This window comes from Podarcis bocagei (genome assembly GCF_964188305.1).
Source record: "Podarcis bocagei genome assembly, chromosome: 10".
Classification (NCBI taxonomy): Eukaryota; Metazoa; Chordata; class Lepidosauria; order Squamata; family Lacertidae; genus Podarcis; species Podarcis bocagei.
The window spans coordinates 76,605,370-76,626,951 of NC_138135.1; the positions used below are offsets into that span (position 1 = coordinate 76,605,370).

Genomic DNA, 21,582 nt, shown 5'->3' on the forward strand with positions numbered 1-21,582 from the left:
TGTAGAGGAAAGATACTCAGGATGAGGAAGCCATCACCCAGCAGTAGACTAGTTGGAAAGGGAGTGGCTATATAAGCCCTTCAGTCTCCTCTGGGTCTTTGCTGAGTTAACTTCAGAGCCCCTGCTCCAGTCCCACTGCTCTGCTGGGTATCATTGACTCTGGCTCCAGCCTCTGCACCTAGAAACTGATATGGACACTTGCCCGAGTAGAAACAGGCTCCCCATGTCAGAATGTTGCCCTCCAAGTCAAGTAAGGTAGTGAGAAGTTGGGAGCTAGTAAGCTCATTCACCGAAGCCTGCGCCTCAGTGAGAGACTTTCTGCTTTGTATGCAGAAGGTGCCAGGTTCAATCCCTGGCAGGAGCCCCACAGGTAGGGCTGAAATGTCCGAAATCCTGCATAGCTGTTGCCCGTCAAATGTAGACCCCACTGAGCTGGATGGACCAATGGTCTGATTTGGAATAGGGCAGCTCTCTGTGTTGGCTTCAGCATTCTGCTGCACACCTGAAGTGGGCTACAGCAGAGCAGCAGTGTGTCTCCTTGTAATCCAGGCCTCTCACTTGGTGGGGAGGGAGTTCAAGAGTAAGGATGGAATAAATGCCACATTTTTCTTCTCCCAATCTTTTTCCTGTTGTCCCTTATATTGCTACCAGATCCATTTCTGAACACTTTACAGCTGAGTGGTACGAAGGGGGGAAAGTATTGCTTTCCCCCCCTTCCACCTGGAACATTCCTGTATGGTACAATTTGAGTTCTGCTTTGAAACCTTGTGAAATGTGTTCTCCCTCCCTGTCTGGGATACTTAACTGTAAACTGTGCTCTCTTTCCCTCCTGCTCTCCATTTTCCCTTTTTTCCTTCAAACTTTCTGTGACTAGGGCTGTGGGGAAAATCTGATTCAATTCTCAATAAAGGCAAACCTGCCTACTTTACAACTTCTGAAACAATATGCAAACCAAAACACAGCTCCCCAGCCCCACCCCCTTCAAAATCCGCATTTCTATGAATTTTGCAATACAGAAAATTTTCCTTCAGTCGAGTAACAAGTACAAAACATGTATGTGCCGGTACTGGGGCAAAATGTGCAGAGAAATCCATCTATTCATGAAAATAACATAAAAAAATACATTGCATTAACGGAAATTTCTTTGCAGAAATGTGTGTATTGGGGGAAATCCCGTTCAAATATGCGTATGTTAGGAACTTGTCATACTAAAGTGCTGATGAATTCCCAACTGATGTGGAAATGTGGAGAAATGAACTTAAGACTGAAAAAACGAGACACTGAGAGAAAGGGAAAGAGGCAGATTCTCCCACCGCTATCTGTGGCTGAATTGCTCTCACCCGCAGATTGCTTCCAGACTGCTGCTGTTCCAAGGCAGGGTGCCATTGCATACAGGCAGCACCATTTTGCACAGGGGCTCCATTCCTGCCCCCATGCATCAGCAGAGTGCATGTCAGTGTGCCCAGTCCCATTGCACCCAGCCCTGCCCCCGTTCCACCCCCATTCTGCATTTTTCCAGGTCCAATTGCATGTTAGTTGGACACACATCAGATGGTCAGCAGCTGTACAGATAAAATCAAGTTGTGTAAGTATAGCTGATTTTGAGCAGTTACACAATAAAGCCGCTCCCCCCCCAAAAAAAATATTTGGTTGGTTGGTTTTTTTAATAAGTGATGGGAAACTGCATTTGCTTGGGTGTTATCTAAGCTCTCCACAGACAAATCAGGATTTAATGCTTAATAAGCAGGTTGTCTAGAAGCTCCCATAGACTCTCGCAGGTTGCCTGGCTTCTGGTTCCTCAGACCACTCTTGCCCCACTCTCTGTAGACTACCACCAGCATTCTTTAACCTCATCGGTTATTGTCTAGCAGTTTCACCAGCTTTTCTAAAAAAGTTCATTTTAACTTGCACACTTCTTTACTTCTAGGAAGTTCTCCGAGTTTGTAGAAACCACAACCTTATATTTAGGTGGTTCCTTTCCCCTTTTAAACTGTTAGGCTTTCAACCACCTGAGTTTTCTGTTAGAGGGAACAGTATATGCCTGCGAAGAGTATACTTTTTTGTTATTAGTTGATTTGATGGTGAAAGTATCAAGTTCCTAGTTGACGTGTTTATCTAATACACTGAATGCATTATTGTTTTAAATTAAGCTCTTTAAATGTATTGAGATTTCCACAGGAAATAATTTCCAAATACTGGTTTGCGGGGCAAGTGCAAAACAGTTTGCTGGTTGCTTGACTCTCAGAGTTCAGAAAAAGACACAGAGGTTGAACTTCTGGTGCTGAACTGAAAGCTACCTATGGTCGTGATTCTCCAGGAGGTTGTGCCTTTGCTTTCCTCCTGCATCTCTGTGGCGCTAGCCCTAGTTGACTGACCATGGAAATAGCAGCCGGTTGAGTATCAGACTCCCTGACAAATAAGGCACTAGATATGTGGGACAGGACAATTTCTTCTGTCCTCCTTCATGACCCTACCATCCTATAGCATTCAAATGAGAATGGAAAGCAAGGTTAGCTTACTCTTCCTCCCCTTCCCCAAACCTCTATCACTGTAGCTCCCTCTTGAAGTCAGTCTCTGTGGTGGCAGCAAACACTCAATGATGCAAAGCATCATTTGTTTAATGAAAAGCAAACAGGCCTCTGGAAAACAAAAAGTGGAGAAATTTAATTACAAACTGAACAGATTCTGCAAGATGCTGCTGATGTTTCTAATGAGCCATTTGTGTGACTTGCATGAAAGGAGGTCATTGCTCATCACTTTTGTCTCGTGAGTGAAAACCAATCAGCTTATCTTGGCTACAACTTTCAAGGCTCAGGTCTCTCCAGAAAAGGAGAATGCAGCCTTACTATTCTTGGTTTTTCTCTCCACAAGGATGGAGCTGATCCTCTGGGTGATCCAGGTACACCTGAGCTCGCTGTTTGTTTGTTTTCTATACTGCCCTATACCCGAAGGTCCCAGGTTCACATAAAATATAAAATACAAAAAATCAAAACAAAACCAACAACCCAATAAAAAACCCCCAAAAGAGCCAGCATGCTTTAAAAAGGGTATATGATGTAAATCAAGTCAAGCAAAGGCCTGGTTGAAAAGGAACATTTTTGCCTGGTGCCTAAAGGTGTATAATGAAGGCGCCAGGTGAACTTACCTGGGAAGAGCATTCCACAGATGGGGAGCCACTGCAGAGAAGGCCCATTCTCGTGCTGCCACCCTCCTGACCTCTTGCAGAGGAGGCACACAAAGAAGGGCCTCAGAAGGTGGTCTCAGGGTCCAGGTGGGTTCATATGGGAAGAGGTAGTCCTTGAGGTATTGCGGTCCTGAGCCGTTTAACACTTTTTTGGGTCAAAACCAGCACTTTGAATTGGGCCCAGAAACTAATTGGTGTATGTGCATATATACACAGGTTTGTGACCAAACAACACCATAATTGAACACTACTGGGTTTTATTTGGTTGTGTAAACAGACAAATGACATTTTAACCCTACTTCATCCCCTTAGCCTTCTCCCTCCTGCCTACAGTATTTGTTTCTAGCAATCATCATCATCATCATCATTCCACCCATCTGATTGAGTTGTCCCAGCCAGATGAGTCTTGATATGATGCATATAAAACATTTGTTCTGGTTTGTTCATTTGTTTCCTTTCATACTCCTTATCCATTCTGTGTTTTGTTTGTTAGATCATATGACAGTCATCTTTTAAAAAGTAAATCCTAATTGCAATGTGTCTAGTACACTAAGCACAATATGTATGCATGCATATACATGGACAGGCTTGTAAGCAGTAGCTTGCCTAAACAAGAAAGCTCTTCTATTTCTCTTTTGTGTTTCAGATCGTAGATATTGGTGGGCTATTGAGAATTCTTGTAGGTTAATAACTCTGTGGATTTTCCAGTAATAACAGCAATGGTCAGTTGAAAATGAAGCCACAGCTGTGCTAGATGCAATAGGATTCGGTGCATGCCTGACTGCTTCTTTCCCCTTTGCCTGAACTGGATCACACCATGCACACAACTAACTAACTAACTAACTAACTAACTAACTAACTGGTGGTTGGAATGAAACAGCAACTTTGCAAGCCATACTTTGCAAGTCATGAAGGGAGAGATTGCATGTTGTGCAGGGATGGAGGAGGAATCTGCAGGACTGATTCCAAAGCAGACTCACCTGATTCCATTGTGTCCACTTCAGAATCATCAGCCCGGCAGATCCCTTTGCAAGGAATCTGAGGGCTTCAGTGCTCCCTCTGTTAGCTGCTCACAGTTTGGGATGGCTAGCACATAGAGCCCCTTGTTGCAGGCACTTTAAATAAAGTAGACCAAATCCTTCCTAGGAGTGATGGAACTTGATTATGTTCTGTCACTCTCAGAGGGAATTGTATAAAAAAGCATGGCTGCCCCCATGCAAAAACTAGAGGCAGCCAATTTCCCCCCTGTACTTTGCCTCTGAGAGCAACACAATGTCATCCAATTCCATCACTCCTTGAAATACTTGTTCCTGTTGGGATACTGCCAGGGAGACAAAGTCCATCATGGCTCCAAGCCGTCTGCTGGACGATCCATCGATCTCCCGTAGGCACGCAGTATCAGCAATTAGCGACATGAGTTTCTAGAAAATATATTGCCACATTCTAGAGCTCATGTACACTCTATCAGCAGATAATGCACAGCGAAAGTCGCACTCAGGAGAGCATTATTTACAAGTTTTATTCAGCGTTGATCAGAACAAAGAAAGACATGACTGCCTGCGTCAGTGTCTCCGACACAGAGAGAACGAAAGCAATAGCACAACAGAAACATCCTGTGAAAACAGGAAATATGCAGGCTGTGACACAAACATCCTGCTCCCTTTTAAGGTGGAACGGAAATATCCTAACAGTTCCACTGTATTCAAAGCAAAGGAGTCTTGTGTGCTACCTACTCCAGGCTGAATGATTGGTTCTACAGCTTTTAAAGGTCCAGAAAAGAATTGTTACAGGACATATGCAGCTCTGCAGCCCTCAAACCACTTTTTAAGTTCTAGGGGTTGGGGGGGGACCTTCTGTATTGCTATGTGGTTTTTCCCTTTCAAATAAACACAGAAATGGGACCATGTAAAACTGGGATGGACCAAACTTTAATGGGTCCATCCATCCTAAACGTTGTGCACAGATCATCACAGAATTGTGAAAAATAGGGGACATGTGTAGCAATGCTGTGCCAAATTTGAGGCACCTTGAAAGGCTGTTTATGGCATAAAATAGCCCTGCCATTCCCTGCGGGATGTGCTTTCACTTCTGTGTCCTGCCATGGACTCGTCTGAGCCAACTTACTAGTATTCTGCGGGTTTTTGTAGCATAGCGGGAAAAGCCCTGAGAAGCATCATCAGCACTGGATACAAATCAGTGTGACTGTGTGACTGTCATCAGCACCTGTTTGATAGTATGTTACAAACAACATACTTCCTCCCCCCCCCCCCCCACGGCAAATGCCTTTTAAAAAATACACTATGTTTTGTATATGAAAGTGCCCATGTGTGCCAAAATTTTGTCTTTGGAGTAACTAGCATTTGGAATTAACAGACTATTCCAAAGAGAACTTTTGTGTAAGGCTTTTATCTACTTACTTACTTACTTACTTACTTACTTACTTACTTACTTACTTACCTACTAGCATGTTATATTAATATAAGGCTGCTCAGTAACATTGCTAAATAAAGTCAGGGATACTAGGGTGACGAGACAGAGACAGAGAGAGGAGACCCACAGTAATAGTAAGGGAGAAGCCACACTTCTTCTTGCAAAGAAATAGCAGTCTATAAACAGCTTTACAAACTCTTTGAAACTGATCAACCCGACTCAGAGAAGCATCTAAGGTTTTGAGCCAGGAACACTGAAAAGGACAATAAGTTTGCGCAGCTGCAAGCAAAGCTTAGGACAGAAAGTAATCTTGGAGAGGACTAGCGTGGCTTAACTTCACAATCTTAAGTCCCCTCTGGGATTCTGAGCCAGTAACTAACCTGGCTTGCAGCCAGTGCAGGCTCTGTCTCATCTATTGTTTCCCCTCCCTGCCTTTCATCTCCCAAGGAAAGGGCTATCCTTTCTTATCTGATCCAGAATGCTTGAAAGGAGATGTGCATTTGCAGTAGTTCTAGGAGCATAGCTCTTTGAGCCCTCCACCACCTAACCCCTGCTCAACTATGAGCCAGGAAGGAAATTTAGTTGTAGCCAAGAGTGTTTTGTTACAAAACTGCAGATGGTAGAAAACAGGGGAAACAAAAGGCGGGGAGGTGGGAGAACCCTATCACACTGGGATCTATAGTATCTCTGCATATTTTGTGATTGGAGTATCCTTGCCACAGAAACAACAAGCAGCACTTTGCATTTATTGGGTTTGCTATTTCTTAGGGGCTAAATCCTGTGAAGTATCTTATGCTATTGTAGTGTAGTTCTTAAGAGACTGAGCTGTGAGCTAGGAAGCCCCTCCTCCCTGCCATGAATTCAGAAAGTGGCCTGAGACGAGCCATTTTCTTTGAGTCTAAAACCCCACCCTCACCACTACCACCTGTTCTAATATACCTTACAGAATTGTTGTAAGGGGGGGCTAAATTAATATAAGGGGGGTGCTTTGGACCTTCTAAAGCATAGTATGCTAGAGTTAAGTGATGATGGAGATTAGCTGAGCCTCTGTGGTGTAGTGACTGGACACCAGTTTGATTCTTGGTATGTTTATTTGGAATCAAGTCCTGCTGAGTTCAGTGAGATTTATTCCTGGATTGAGCATGTGTAAGATTGCATATTGAACTGCCAATCAGGAAGTGCTTCACACTCTGAAGCAGCCTTGCATATCAATCTACACACAAGTGTTATGTTCTCTAAGCTGCCCAAACCTACATAAGTTATATAAGTGGGAAGAAGGAGGCTTTTGCTAAGCTTACCCTGTCCAGTCATTTGGAGTCATTTCTTATTCACTGACCTAGTGAGTGGTTCTTTACTGTTCTCTACAGTAAGGCACTGTCTAAGTGCTAATTATTATTTGTGGGACCCTATAGGCCTTGCTAGGACTCTGTGTCAAATGGCTGTGCCCCAGAATGTGTAATACTATATTAAATATAACATTCAGCTATATACTTTGTTCTACAGTGCTATAGACTTTGCTCACTTCAACTAAGTTTTACAGAGGAGTGGGCAAATGTTTGGAATACAGAATTCTGCCTTTGACGAGGACAGAAGACCTACAATTCCTGCTACCTCTATTGGTTCTGTTTCTGCAACTTGCCATGTATGCTATAAATCAGGGTGGGGAACCTGTGGCCCTCCAGATGTTGCTGATGTTGACCTCTCTTGTGCTCAGGACCAGCCCTACAATGAGGCAGAGTAAAGCAGCAGCCTCAGGCGGCAGGTGCTGAGGTGTGGGGAATGGACAGAGCTGTGAGACCCTGTGACCCATCCAGTAGGCAGCTAGACTGCTGCCCTCGAGTGCAGTGGAAGATTCTGTCCTTTCACCAGTGCTGGAGTAAGATTCAACCACCAATCCAATTGGTTTCTGTATGTATCTTGGGGGAGGCTGCCATCCTGTCCTCCGCCTCAGGCAGCAAAATGTCTTGAGCCAGCCCTGTTTATCCCACCTCATTCCAGCCTGGTGGAAGCTATAGGAGAAAAGTAAACTGGTGAACTGTGAGATGTGGCTTGATAAGGATCTCCTTTGCACAATGCGATCAATTGTGTGAGGCTACAGTGACTGCTTCTACCACTGAGCTCAGCTGACAAAGGATTATCGGACTGCATTCATGCAGCTGATCAAGAGGAGAGCCTGTAGTCCAAGCACATACACTCCACTTAGGGAGTTTTGTGTATATGCAAGCTTAAATGCTGGTGCCAGTCCTTCTGCCTGTGCAACATAATTGGCTATTTACAGAAGGATGTGGATTGCAGCAGAGCTGTAGCTACCAGGCGTTGCCAGGTGCAGAGCACAATGCTGCAATATCTGAATTTGTATGGAGCCTGGCTCAGCTGGCCTTCATCAGGAGCTCTAGCTGCATGTTGTCACTGTGCACGTGGCTTTTGAAGTCATCACTGAACTCTTTCAAGAGACACAACAACCTTCCTCCTCTTTGCATCTTCTGTATCTTCCCTTTGTTTGTATCTTTCCAAGCTAATGCATTCCAGCTGAGCATGTGTTTTTTTTCTTTCTTTTCTTTGCAGCCAAAGCTTTTGGCCAAGGAGCTGCTAGACCTGGTGGCATCTCATTTCAACCTGAAAGAGAAGGAATACTTCGGGATTGCCTTCACAGATGAGACGTAAGTGTTTCAGGATCAGAGCACAAAGGTTCCTAATTCTTGGAAGAAATGGGCAAGACTTTCAATGTGAGGTTCCGCAGGGCTCAGTCCTATCCCCCGTTGTTTAACATCTACATGAAACCACTGGGTGGGTTTATCCGGAGGTTTGGAGTTCATTGTCAGCAGTATGCTGATGACACTCAGCTCTATTTCTCCTTTACATCTGCAAGGGAGGCAGTGGAAGTGATGGACCAGTAACTTGCCTCGGTAATGGATGAGAGCCAACAGACTGAAGCTCAGTCCAGATAAGACGGAGGCACTGTTAGTGGGTGGTTCCCTAGACCAGATGGGTGAGAGGCCACCTGCTCTTGTTGGGGTTACACTTCCCCTGAAGGAGCAGGTTCGTAGCTTGGGGGTTATCATAGAATCATAGAGTTGGAAGAGACCACAAGGGCCATCGAGTCCAACCCCCTGCCAAGCAGGAAACACCATCAGAGCACTCCTGGTTGTCCTGATATGGTTGTCAAGCCTCTGCTTAAAGACCTCCAAAGAAGGAGACTCCACCACACTCCTTGGCAGCAAATTCCACTGTCAAACAGCTCTTACTGGTAGGTATATAAATTCAATACTCCTGGATCCTTTGCTGTCACTCGAGGCTCAGGTGGCCTCAGTGGCCCGGAGTGCCTTCCATCAACTTCAGCTGGTGGCCCAGCTATGCCCCTATCTGGACAGGGAGAGCCTAACTACTGTTGTCCATGCTCTGGTAACCTCAAGGTTAGATTACTGCAATATGTTGTACATAGGGCTGCCTCTGAAGAGGGTTCGAAACTTCTGCTGGTGCAGAATTCAGTGGCCAGGTTGCTCACCAGAGTAAGACGGTTTGAGCATATTACACCGATCCTTGTCTGACTGCACTGGCTACCAATTGGTTTCCGGGCCCAATTCAAAGTGCTGGTTTTGACCTATAAAGTCTTAAGTTGCTCAGGACCGCAATACCTCAAGTACCACCTCTTTCCATATGACCCTGAGACCCGGACCCTGAGATCATCCTCTGAGACCCTCCTCTGTGTGCCTCTTCCTTGAGAGGTCTGGAGGGTGGCAACACAAGAGCAGGGCCTTCTCTGCAGTGGCTCCCCGTCTGTGGAATGCTGTTCCAAGGGAAGTTTGCCTGGTGCCTTCATCATACACCTTTAGGTGCCAGGCAAAAACATTCCTTTTTAACCAGGCTTTTGGTTGATCCAATTTATATCCTATTGCCTTTTAAAATGTGGTTGGGGGGGCGCTATTGGGTTGTTTTTTTTATTTGTATTAGGTATTTTGTGGTTTTATATCTTGATTTTATTCTGTGAACCACCCTGAGACCCCCGTGTATAGGGTGGTATATAAATTCAATAAATAATAATAATAAGGAGAGAAGGGCAGGTAGCCCCACCTACTAGGACAAGAGCAGCTCCATCACCTGAAGACTTCTGCCAACCTTGTTGTTGGTCCCTGATCAGCTCCTTGCTATCTTACAGCAAGTCTGATTTCTGATTTCTATAGACACTGTTCAAAGTGTCCCTGCAACAATGAGGTATAGAAACCTGACACAATTTATTGAAGTCCTGTGTTCATTTAAATTTTACTGCAAGCATGTGGATAAATGATGAAATTGTAGAAGTTGTAATCATGTGCACCCAATGGACTGCCAGGTGAAACTGAAATACAAATTGTTGTGTCAAGAAAAATGGAAATCTGCTTCCTGTTTCCATAGGTTTTTTACATGCAACTGTAACTACCTTTAGAATGTAAGGATCTTAAGAGGACAGAGTCTGATCTAGTTAACCATTTATCATGCAGTGACTAGAACAAAAGGAGCCCCGGAGATGCTGGAAAGTAATCAATATTCAATTAGTATCTTCAAAATGTTTAACCAATTTAACCCATGGTAAAATATCACACAGTCTTCTCAGGTAAAGTCCACCAAGAAGAGCTCCAGCATTGCTGGCATCGATTGCACTGTGGCATCAAGAAAGAACTTTACATATATTTTTTGTATGGAGAAACTCTTTTAGGAGCTGTGGGCTGGGAAGTGGTCAAAGTGGCTTCTAAGTGGTTTATAACTACAAAACCAATTACAAAAATATAAACAAATGTAATCAAAATACACAATGATCAAGCCCATTAAAACAACCCCAAAATGAAAACAGTTATAACAGCAACTAAAACAATTAAACTAGGGGGTTCAGCCCGAGGTTAAAAGATCAAAGGAATACCTACGTAAATAGATGCCTCTTAATAACCCTGCAGGAATTCCAATCGTGATGGGGCCTCTCATATTTTATCAAGGAGAGCATTGCACCACAGTGGTGCTATCAGTGAAAAGGCCCATCTGCATGTTACCGTAAGTCAATAATCCTCAGGTTGCAGCAAGAGTAACTGGGTTCCATTTGTTCATCTTAATGTCTTTACCAGGCAGTGGAGGGGAAGATGGTCTTTCAAGTCACATGGTCCAGAGTTTAATACTACCATCTATCTATCTATATCTATCTATCTATCTATCTATCTATCTATCTATCTATCTACCTACCTATCATCTAGCTATCTAGCTGTCATTTGCTGCCCATATGACTGGGTTGCCCCAGCCACTCTGGGCAGCTTCCGTAAGTAGCAAGGCCTTAAAACGGACCCAATGATTAATAGGTAAAAAGGTAAAGGGACCCCTGACCATTAGGTCCAGTCGTGGCCGACTCTGGGGTTGCGGCACTCATCTCGCTTTACTGGCCGAGGGAGCCAGCATACAGCTTCCGGGTCATGCAGCCAGCATGACTAAGCCGCTTCTGGCAAACCAGAGCAGCTCACAGAAACGCTGTTTACCTTCCCGCCGGAGCGGTACCTATTTATCTACTTGCACTTTGATGTGCTTTTGAACTGCTAGGTTGGCAGGAGCAGGGACCGAGCAACGGGAGCTCACCCTGTCGTGGGGATTCAAACCACCTACCTTCTGATTGACAAGTCCTAGGCTCTGTGGTTTAACCCACAGCACCACCCACGTACAAGTGCCAATTCCTTAGGACTGGTTGCCCTGGCAGGATATTTGTTGGATAAGGGGCATCATTCACCAGCAGAGCTAAGTCATTCTGCACTAGCTGAAGCCTTTGGGCCAGCTGCATAGAAAGCTTTGCATTGCAGTAAGATAAACATGAGGTTACCAACACATGACTCGCAGTAGACAAGTCACATCTGTCCAGCTGGTGATGGGGCCTTTGCTGTGGAGGCCACTTGGGTCTCTGTGGGCAAAGATGTTTCCAGGAGCACCCCTCGGGGCGCCCCTGCTCCCTCAGAAGGAGTGCAGCTCTCCAGAAAAGGCTACCTCCACAAGCAAAATTGCTGTCAATGAAAAATGCTCCAAGGACCTCTCTGTCAAAATACTGTGGTATTTTTAATTAAAATATAAATCAACAGTCCACCCAGGCCTTTTTTTCAGCTGGGACTTGCCAGAACTCAGTTCCGGCACCTCTCAGGTGGGCGCCATTGCTGTTATAAAGGACAAGAGAGGCATTCATGGTGAGTTCTGGCTCCTCGTTTTCTAGAAAAATAACATTGGGTCCACCAACTAGTTTTTATTTAAAAAACAAATCTGAACCCATTGAGAACCTAGAAAAAAACCACTTTTACTGGTATAGGTTGAGTGTTTAAACAAAGGGGGAGGCTTGTGAGAGCAGCCCTAAACTATGTTGTATGAAAGTAATTCTTTGACTCCAGAGGAAAATCTCTACAGGTGTAATTTATTTAGAAATGATTTGTACTGGGGATTTCCATTCATTAGTTGTGCTGCCTCATGACAACCTGAATGGAAAATCAATGGGAACAGCCTTTGTGTTGGTGACTTAATAGCTCCTTTTGGTGATATCGGGTCATTACTTCAGACTGCGTGACCAGAATGAGATTGCCATGCTATGAAAGTGAAAAGAAGAATGTTCATGTTTGAAAGATCTTAGAAATATTTCACAGTATTAACTTTAGGGTCAGGCTATATCCAAAAGAAGTATGCAGCAGGTTGGGGGGGGGGTCTGCTCCTCTGCAAATTTAGGTTGTGTAGTATCATGCTTTGTCCCGGCTTGCCAGGTCATTATGCAGAGCCTGCTGGGAATGAGTTGCATCAGCCGGCCACCTGGCACTGGAAACAGAGACAGTCAGTAGCGCAGGGATGAGGAACGTGTAGCCTCTCCAAAGTTTGCTAGGCTACCACCTCTCTCATCCTTCACTATTGACCATGCTGGGCTGGCTAGGGCTGAGAGGAGTTGGAGCACAACAACATTTGGAGGTCCACATGCTCCCCAGAGCTGAGGTAGCTGGGATGAGGCTGCATGGGACCTGGGAGGGCCTAATGACTGCCCAAACTCCACTCCCATCACCATCTAAAGAAAGGATGTTGTCTATTGTGTGGCACCATTGAGCATCCTCTGTATTCTGTGGCTTCTGCAGTGAGCGTCTCAAGGAAAACAAATAGCCTTGGAGGGGCTGCATGGGACCCCCGTGAGGCTTCTCTCTCAGAGGCCTGGGCTGCTCTTCATAGAGCCATTCTCCTTCTCAGTGGTCTTCAGAGAGTTCCTGGTGTACATGGGGGTTAACCTGGTTCAAAGTTATCATAGATTATCATAGGCTATGCTATCAGTGGACTTTCAGGACTAGATCACAACTGTTGGTGAACTTGTAATTAAGGCAAATGTTGCCATTTTTTAACATTTGGCAAGGAGCATGTCACTCTCCTTTTCGGTACTGGCAAGATTAACATCACCTTTCAAAGTGAAGTAACCTTTACAGTTATACATAGAACTGCACAGTAAAACACATATAAACTACCATATTTATTTGCGGTGAGTTGGGGTTGCATATGGATAATGTTTAATATTCCACTTTCTGTTAAAGTAAGAGTGTGTCTGTGCCACAGATGTGCCCAGATAAGTAAGAACAAATTGGCGGTGTTCCTGTGCGCTCCACTTCTGCAGGAGGTACTTGTGAATATGTTGGTGGTGTTTTTGAAGTTAAGTCTGCCTCAGAAATTAAAAGAACTACCCCATAATCATAAGAAGAGAAAATGCATACTGTATATGCTGCAAGAGAGTTAAAATGTACTAATATCTAAAAGAATGTTTCATGATGGCAGCAGACAGAGGTGACAACAAAAACCTCTCAACTCAGAAACCCAAGAGCGACAAAGGGGCCTGGTGGAGGCACAGCCATACTCTTCCCTGCCGCTTGGCCAGAGGAGCTGTCCCAAACGTATCCATTGCACTGATGGGATCTCCCCACCAGAACTTATTTGTTTCCATGATTGCGTGTTGTTAATAGCCTGGCAATGAGAAGGCTCCCCATGATCCATGGACTAGAAAGAGTTAATTGTCCTTCATTTGCAATACAGAAAATATGCAGAGGAATAGTCTTTCCACCCAGTAAATGTCATGAGGTATAAATGCAAGAGAATAAATTGGGTTGGAGTCAGTGGTGTGAGAGAGGCATTGTTGTATGTGGCATTCTCACTTGCTGCTTTTGTCCCGCTATGCTCTTTGGTCAGCAGATTTTGCTAGTTATCGGGACACTCTGTGAACAGAAAAGATGGTGGGAAGGCTCAGTGCAAAGATGCCTCTGTAAGGAGACCAAAAGCCACCACCCTCTGAGACTCCCCAACTTCTGTGATCACCACAAGATGCCTCAGGTTGGAACTGGGTGGTGCAGAACCCATGAGTCTTTACAAGGGGAAATGGTGTAAAGCAAACTGAGAGCAGCATGAAGTACCGGTAACTACAGTGTGTGTGTGTGTGTGTGTGTGTGTGTGTGTGTGAGAGAGAGAGAGAGAGAGAGAGAGAGAGAGAGAGAGAGAGAAGCAGCTGTGTTTTTGAAAGCTCTTGAAAGGCAGCTTGGCAGGCTCTATTTGCAAGGCCGTTTCAGACATACTGGGTGGCAAATAAAATATCTGAGACATTGTTTGGCTATGTTTTAGCCTGCAGTGAAATAGTACAGACCTTGTATAAACTCCTAGCAGTAGCAACTTTTAATGGAAAGCCTGACAGACTTTCCATTATATAGTCATGCCAAGGGTGGCAAGGCTGCAATAAAGGGCAAAAGCGCTTCTCTCTTTGGTTCTGCCTCTTTGCATTGTACATCTCCAGTCCTCACTCTGACAAGGTGAGCTTCATATGTTAAACATTTAAGCCTGAAGTGACAGCCCTGCCATCCCCACAGCAATGTTGCATGTATTCCTCAAATACAGTAAGTAAGAGATGCATTGTTCTATCTACAGTCTCAGTCAAAATAGGCAGGAGGAAGAAACCTCTTGTTTCACTTCCATCCCTTTGTCTCTTACCTTCATCAGGGGCCACCTGAACTGGCTTCAGCTGGACCGCAGGGTGCTGGAACACGACTTCCCCAAAAAGTCGGGACCGGTTGTTTTGTACTTTTGCGTCAGGTGAGTATATGTTTTGGCATCTCTCAGAATGGACCACAGCATGTTTTTGCATTTTTGTTCTTGTAGTAAGTTCAGAGTTGGTGCTGTTTAGAAAGGGTAAGGTAAAGTGTAAAGGGACCCCTGACCGTTAGGTCCAGTCACGGATGACTCCGGGGTTGTGGCACTCATCTCACTTTACTGGCCAAGGGAGGCAATGTTTGTCCGCAGACAGCTTCCAGGTCATGTGGCCAGCAGGACTAAGCCGCTTCTGGCAAACCAGAGCAGCGCATGGAAACGTAAGGACCCAAAAAGTCCCCATTGCAAAAAATCACTGGGGCACAGAATGGGGAAGAGCCACAGCTCTATGGTAGGGCATGTGCCTTGCATGTTTAAGGTCCCACATTAAATCCCCAGCATGTAGACAGAGCAGCAGCTACCCAAGAAATGAGCTGCCAGTCAGTGTAGGACTGACTCAGAATAAGATAGCTTCCTATGCTGCTGCAAGTTTGAGGCTGCAAAAGGGCATTTCACCAAAATAAAGCCTTGTGCTGGCTGCCAGTGAGAACCCAGGTGTTGGTACTGAGGTACGTAGCCCTGAACAACAGGACAACCCGAGCTTCAAGATGGTTGGGATATGTCCTGAGGACCTCCTCAGTGGCAGCTTTTCAATTGTGGAAGTCCCGTCCCAGGGAAGTATATTTGTCTCCACATTGACCACTTTTAGGCATCAACTGAAGATGTATCGGTTTGTGCTGGCTTTGGGGACATAAATGGATTCCATAGCCCAACAGTTTTAGTATCATTGTCTGCTGTCTGCTGCATTATGTCCTTCAGTTTTTAGATACATAGTTGTGGGTGTTTGTGGTGGTTGCATTTTACTGTGTTGTGAACCGGCCTGGGAGGAAGGGTGGCACAGATGGTGCTGAGGTTCATGTTCAGATCTCACCTCAAACAATTTAGATGGCTTTTGACAAGCTGACATTCCCTTCACTGTACATCCTCCTCTTTGATGGGCAATGATTCTGGTTTATCTTACCGGCTTATATACCTGATTTGGGTATTTTCACTTAAAGCAGAGAGGTGGAGTATAAATATGAAAAATAAATATAATGAGTTGTATATTTGTAGTATTTATTTGTATAATATTTATAATCTTTTAATATCAGTAAGGATGGTTGAAGTAATGTGTGTGAAAGCTATGATTGCCAGGATTCTTAGAGGGAAGACATAGATAGTTAAATGAGAATATATGTTTGTGCACATATCATATATGGAAATGCCTCAACTCCTAATTTATATCTCTCCTTCCACAGTTCATAACTGCATAGTCATTCCTCTGTTATACCGCAGAGAGATGCACAGGCAGTTACGAACTTTAGAAAAGCAGATACGAATTAGGAGTTGAAGGCTGAATGGTGTTTAATTATGAAAATGTCATTTTTTGTATACTGACCATCAGAGACATGTATCTTTATGAACATACGTAAGCCTCAAACCCAAACAATTTTTGCAGTCTAACCCAAACAAGGAGAATAACATATTAGGGAAGCAGGAAGGAAAGACGCCGTGATAAAGTAAGTGTTATTTGCAGTGATGAGCTTTGGGGAAGCATTTAAAATGAGAGGGTGAAGGATTAACTCAGCGCAGGAAGAAGCCATGATGTTGGCAGTAAAAAATGAAAAAGGGAGCCAGCAGTTATGTTGAGAGAACCGGAAAAAGACTTGTGGGTGACATGGCAAAAGAAAGTTAGTGATGGAAAATTTCAGTGCAAGAAGACATATGTAGACTGTGATTGTGTGAATGCATGAAGCTATGGCAGGCAAGGGTGCACACACGTCATGCCCCCCATATCTCCTCAGACATGCCAGCTTCTCATTAGTTTGTCACGTGATATTGGCAAAGGTTGAATGTGTTTTTATAGTATGCTTGATGGCATGTGCCTAGACATTGTCCCTGTGATTGGAATCCCTGCTAAACCAGGGTTATTCTGCTTGGGGGGAGGTTTCTGAGAGCGTCCAATCAGACCTTTGCACCTATTGCATGGAAATCTGAGGGGCAGCTACGGCACCTGGGGACCCTGTTTCCATCCCTTGTCTAACCCTTCACACATTCATACAAATGCCTGAACAATATTTAAGTGCTTCAGGCTTACACACTCCCTCCTTGTCCTCCCCCTATTATGGGCAGATTCCGTCTTTCTTTCTGGGTTTCCTTCAGCCATACGTTGCCATGAGACCTAAAGGGAACTGCAAACAGAATTTGCTTGAAAGTGGTTTGCCAGACCGACTTTGAACCACTGATTTGAAGAATGGGCTGGAAGCAAATCACAGTTTGCCCAGCTGGGGTGTCACAGGAAACAGTAGTTGTCACATAACACAGAAAGGAGAGGGGAATCCTGGGAGCAGAAAACGGGGCAGGAGAAGGTGGATGCGATGGGGATACCTGCTGCATCTTCAGTCTCCAAATCATGATTTGGAGCTTGGTTTTCTGGGCATCGGTGTTGAACCACCATAACTATGGAACTAGATACCGTACTTCAGCCAGTTCCAAGAGCAGCTGCAAGACTCTTAATGGAGCCGGTCTCCTTTTTCCTACCAAAGACACTGCGTACCTGTTTGCTTCTGGCCTCAGAGTGCCAGTCATTACCTTTTGAAGCCTAAATAGTTTACCTGTCCAATACATTCAGTGAGGCCTTTTTTTGTACAGTTGTACAGTCTGATGTAAAATTGACTAGTACAAGAAGAAAGGGCCTTTCCCCCCGCTTGTTACAGTGCTCAAGATTTGAAGCTCCCTGACCCAGGAAATCCATTTTTTCTCCATTTCTGTTCTATGACTTTTGATGAATTTTTGTGTGATTCTCTTGACTGTTGTTGTTTTGTAATTTTGCTGCTATTCTGACTATATTTTTGTTTTCCATTCATTATATTATAGGGTGTGTTTTTTAGTTATGTTAGCTGCCTCTTATCATATCACTGTGAGATGGAAAGGCAGGTGTCAGACCATCAGGCTACCTAACTCAGTTAGTTATACAGAATGGTAGCAGCTCTCCTGGGTTTCTGACTGAAATCATTTCCAGTTCTACCTTGAGATGGGGCAGACTGAACCAGAGGCTTCTTCCATGTGCTCTTCCACTGGGCTGCAGCCCGTCTCCAAATACAGAGACAATATATGCTGTATCTTTTTCAAAAAACCATTGTGATTTTATTTCCACTAATACTTTACCCCTGGAGGTGCACTCCATTGTCTCTCGAGGCAGACAGATGCCAACAGCAACTTGCAATATGTCTTGCTCATTTATCTAAGCCAAATGTTCCTTCAAGTCCATTTTCCTTGGAATATTCCCATGCAGCTACTCAGTAAAAAGGGTGATGATTCACTCTCACTATCAGAGACTTCTATCAGAGACTTCTTATATTGTGAAAGAAACCTCTTTCTTAGAAACAGCCTCTATATTTGATCTGGTAATCACCCACAAAAGTTGCACATAGAAGTCCGGGAGGAGGGAATCATTAAAACCTTCAGCGGAACAAGTGAGAACACTTCTGGGTAACATGGATTGCAGTGTAAGGAAATGGTTCCACACCTATTACAAATAATGACAACAAAGCTCAGAGTCCAAAGCAAATATTTAGCCGGCGTAATTCAGATAACGAGGCTCTGTCTGCACTTCTAGCCCTCACTTCTGCAACTAGGCACTATAGCTAGGTATGCCAGGTATGCTGCTATCTCCAGAAGATAGGCAGGTATCTCCAGAAACAGGAATGGTGGGGTTTGGGAGGAGCATGGTGACCTAGACCCTATTATCATGTAGCTTGATTACAAGAGACTTTTTTCTCATCTTAGGACTCATCCAGACTTCCTTTTGCGCTGACTTTCTAGGCACAGGTCTGGGCTTTAAAATGCCATGTCCAAGCAGGTTTGGGTTTTTTGTCCCAGCACTTTCTCTGAGTGTTTTATCACTGAATTGGAGCAAATGGCAATCGGGTTTTTCACAGATTGCTGTTTTTCTGATTCAGCAGTAAAATTCCCTGGGAAAAGCTATTATTATTACTATTACTATTATTATTATTACTGTACTGTTCATCTGACTGGGTTGTCCCACACATTCTTGGAGGCTTCTAGCAAATTAAAACACCAAACACAGTAAAACATAAAACATTAAAAACTTCCCTAAACAGGGCTGCCCTCAAATGTCTTCTATAAGTCAGATAGTTCTTTATTTCCTTGACATCTGATGAGAGGATGTTCCACAGGGAGGGCGCCACCACCGAGAAGGCCCTCTGCCTGCTTCCCTGTAGCTTCACTTCTCGCAAGGAGGGAACCGCCAGAAGGCCGTCGGCGCTGGACTTCAAGAGTCCGGGCTGAACAATGGGGGTGGAGACGCTCCTTCAGGTATACAGGACCGAGGCCGTTTAGGGCTTTAAAGGTCAGCACCAACACTTTGAATTGTGCTTGGAAACCAAGGGAGGCCTTTCAGGACCAGTGTTATATGGTCCCGGCAGCCACTCCCAGTCACCAGTCTAGCTGTCACATTCTGGATTAGTTTGAGTCACCTTCAAAGGTAGCCCCACATAGAGCGCATTGCAGTAGTCCAAGCGGGAGATAACCAGAGCATGCACCACTCTGGCCAGACAGTGAGCAGGCAGGTGGAGCTGGTAGACAGCCACCCTAGACACAGAATTAACATGCATTTCCATGGACAGCTGTGAGTCCAAAATGACTCCCAGGCTGTGCACCTGCTTGGGAGTGAAAATCCCCCCTCCCTTTAGTAGGGTTGTGTTCAGCTTTGGAATAGGAAATCACACACACACACACACACACACACACACACACACACACACAGACACACTGAAGACAAGATGCAAGCTGGCGAGAGATGTGCAAAGCAAAGCTAAATTGCCCATCATTAGTTCTGATTGCTGGTGTTCTGGAATAAAATGAGAGTGGGGCGGAGCCTGGAGGGATCCCACTCTCCTTGGCCTCTGAAGACGGATACACTAGATGCGAAAATCAATAGAGAGAGCCCAGCTCTCAGAGGGGGAGGCTTCTGTTGCCTTTCTTATTCCTTTCCAGCTGACTACTTAACAGATCAGCAATGGGGCTGTTTGACTCTTTCTTTCTTTTTCAGCACCCCCCCCCCGCCCTGGCCAGCTATGGCATATGCTTTTAATGATTTACAATGGACGTTAGGTGGGAAAGCGGCCGCAAGCCCTTTGCATTTTGTCCAGCAGCATATGGGAATGAAATGGCAGATAGGTTTTATCCACTGGCCCTGCTGTCTATATAATGTACACAACCTTTGTTGTGATAGTGGGGAGTAGCAATTGTGGGGGCTTCTATGTTCAGCTCCTGCAACCCAAGTTAGGATAGCCCAGTTTTCAAGCTATCTCCAGGGAGGGAGATCAGGCTGTTCCTCACCTGAGTCAGGTTTTTTTGTCTGTTCTGTCCCATTTCCATATTAATCTTACAGATTTTAAAATATTTCCCATTAGTTTATAAATGTTTTTCAATAAAAATATGTTTTTTAAAAAAAAATCACAAGGAAAGCTATATTCAAATGCATTTTTCCTCTCAAAGTACACATTTCTAAACATATTATATCCTAAAATGCATGTTTGTGTATGTATTTTGAGAGAAAAAACTATGCTGCAAAATTCAGGGAAGTACAACACACACACACACACACACACACACACACACACACACACACACAAACCCCCAAGATAACTGCCTTCTGATCTCCATGTTAGCTGAGGAGGCCCTGGTCAGGGCAGTTCATATCAATTTGCAAAGAAGGAATTGCTTAAGGGATCCTGCCTCCAGGTTGTTAGTGGTGGGCAGGATCCACAGAAGAGTCACTGGCAAAGTAGTCCAGTGCAAGCCCCAAAAGGAAGAGCTGGAAGAGGATTCCAGGGAAGGGATTAGGGAAGCGATCATTTAGGGATGGAAGGAGATGCAGGCAAAGACAGTGTAAGCGAGAACTGGGAATTCTGCAATGAAGGCCATCTTATTTAGCAAGGCAACTTCTCTGTCAACATGCCAGCAGGGATACTGTTGTCAGGAAATTGCCTTCTGTTTCAGCCTTTACTTTTCTCGTGTGTCACAACTGAAGGAATAGCTCTTTCTGTTCTGTTTAGGCTGCTAGGAAATTAATATAGATTGCCTTAGTCTTTACAATCTCGAATGCCGTGACTAATACTTTTGACTGTAGATGTGGCAGAGAACACAGGATGCAATGAAAAACCCAAAGCTGTTAGTGATTAACTGAGTGACTTATGTTGAACAGGCTTCTGGTCTCAGAACTGAGAGATGCTTTCTCTGAAGACCTTACACCAACAAGCGTAACAAGGTTCAGATGTATTTCCAATGCTTTTAGTGTAAGTTTCTGACATGCGCAGATGGTGAAAATGAATGTCTGTGGTGGGGATGGAAATTTTGAAACTGGGGAGGTGCTGAAATTCATGTTTTCAATGCCTTTCTTAAAAACAAAGTTGCCTTACTCCCCCCCCATAAAATTTCACTAACAGAAGTTAGCACTTCCATGAAAAGGGGTCACATTACTGAGCTTATGGAAATAATATTTATGCTAATACCTAGGTAACTATTAACTCTTGCCAGGCAAAATAGAAAACCATTGTACTACTGCTACATCTCTAAAGTTCTTACATCTCCAGCTATAAATTCACAGTGAATAAATGAAACTTCATTTTCTAAGCAAACAATAGAAGACTTTTCCACAAAGATCCTTTAGAACAGTGTTTCCCTACCTTTTTTGGGCAACGGCACACCTGTTTAATGAAAAAAATCTCGCGGCACACCACCATTACAGCCCCGTGACGTCAGCGCGCAGCGTCACACCGGGAGGGACGCACGAAAGTGAAAGTTTTTTTCCTCCCCCTTGC

The 21,582-nt window shown here is 44.4% G+C and overlaps 1 protein-coding gene across 7 annotated transcripts in view; it reads left to right on the forward strand.

Annotated features, from left to right (window-relative positions):
* Positions 1-21,582, forward strand: part of FRMD4A (FERM domain containing 4A) — a 449,083-nt gene that overhangs the window by 316,158 nt on the left and 111,343 nt on the right. For all 7 annotated transcript variants that reach the window (XM_081210651.1, XM_081210652.1, XM_081210650.1 and 4 more), the window contains exons 3-4: positions 8,180-8,274; positions 14,609-14,701. In XM_081210651.1, coding sequence (XP_081066777.1) covers positions 8,180-8,274; positions 14,609-14,701 — 188 coding nt within the window. The remainder of the gene's footprint in view (positions 1-8,179; positions 8,275-14,608; positions 14,702-21,582) is intronic.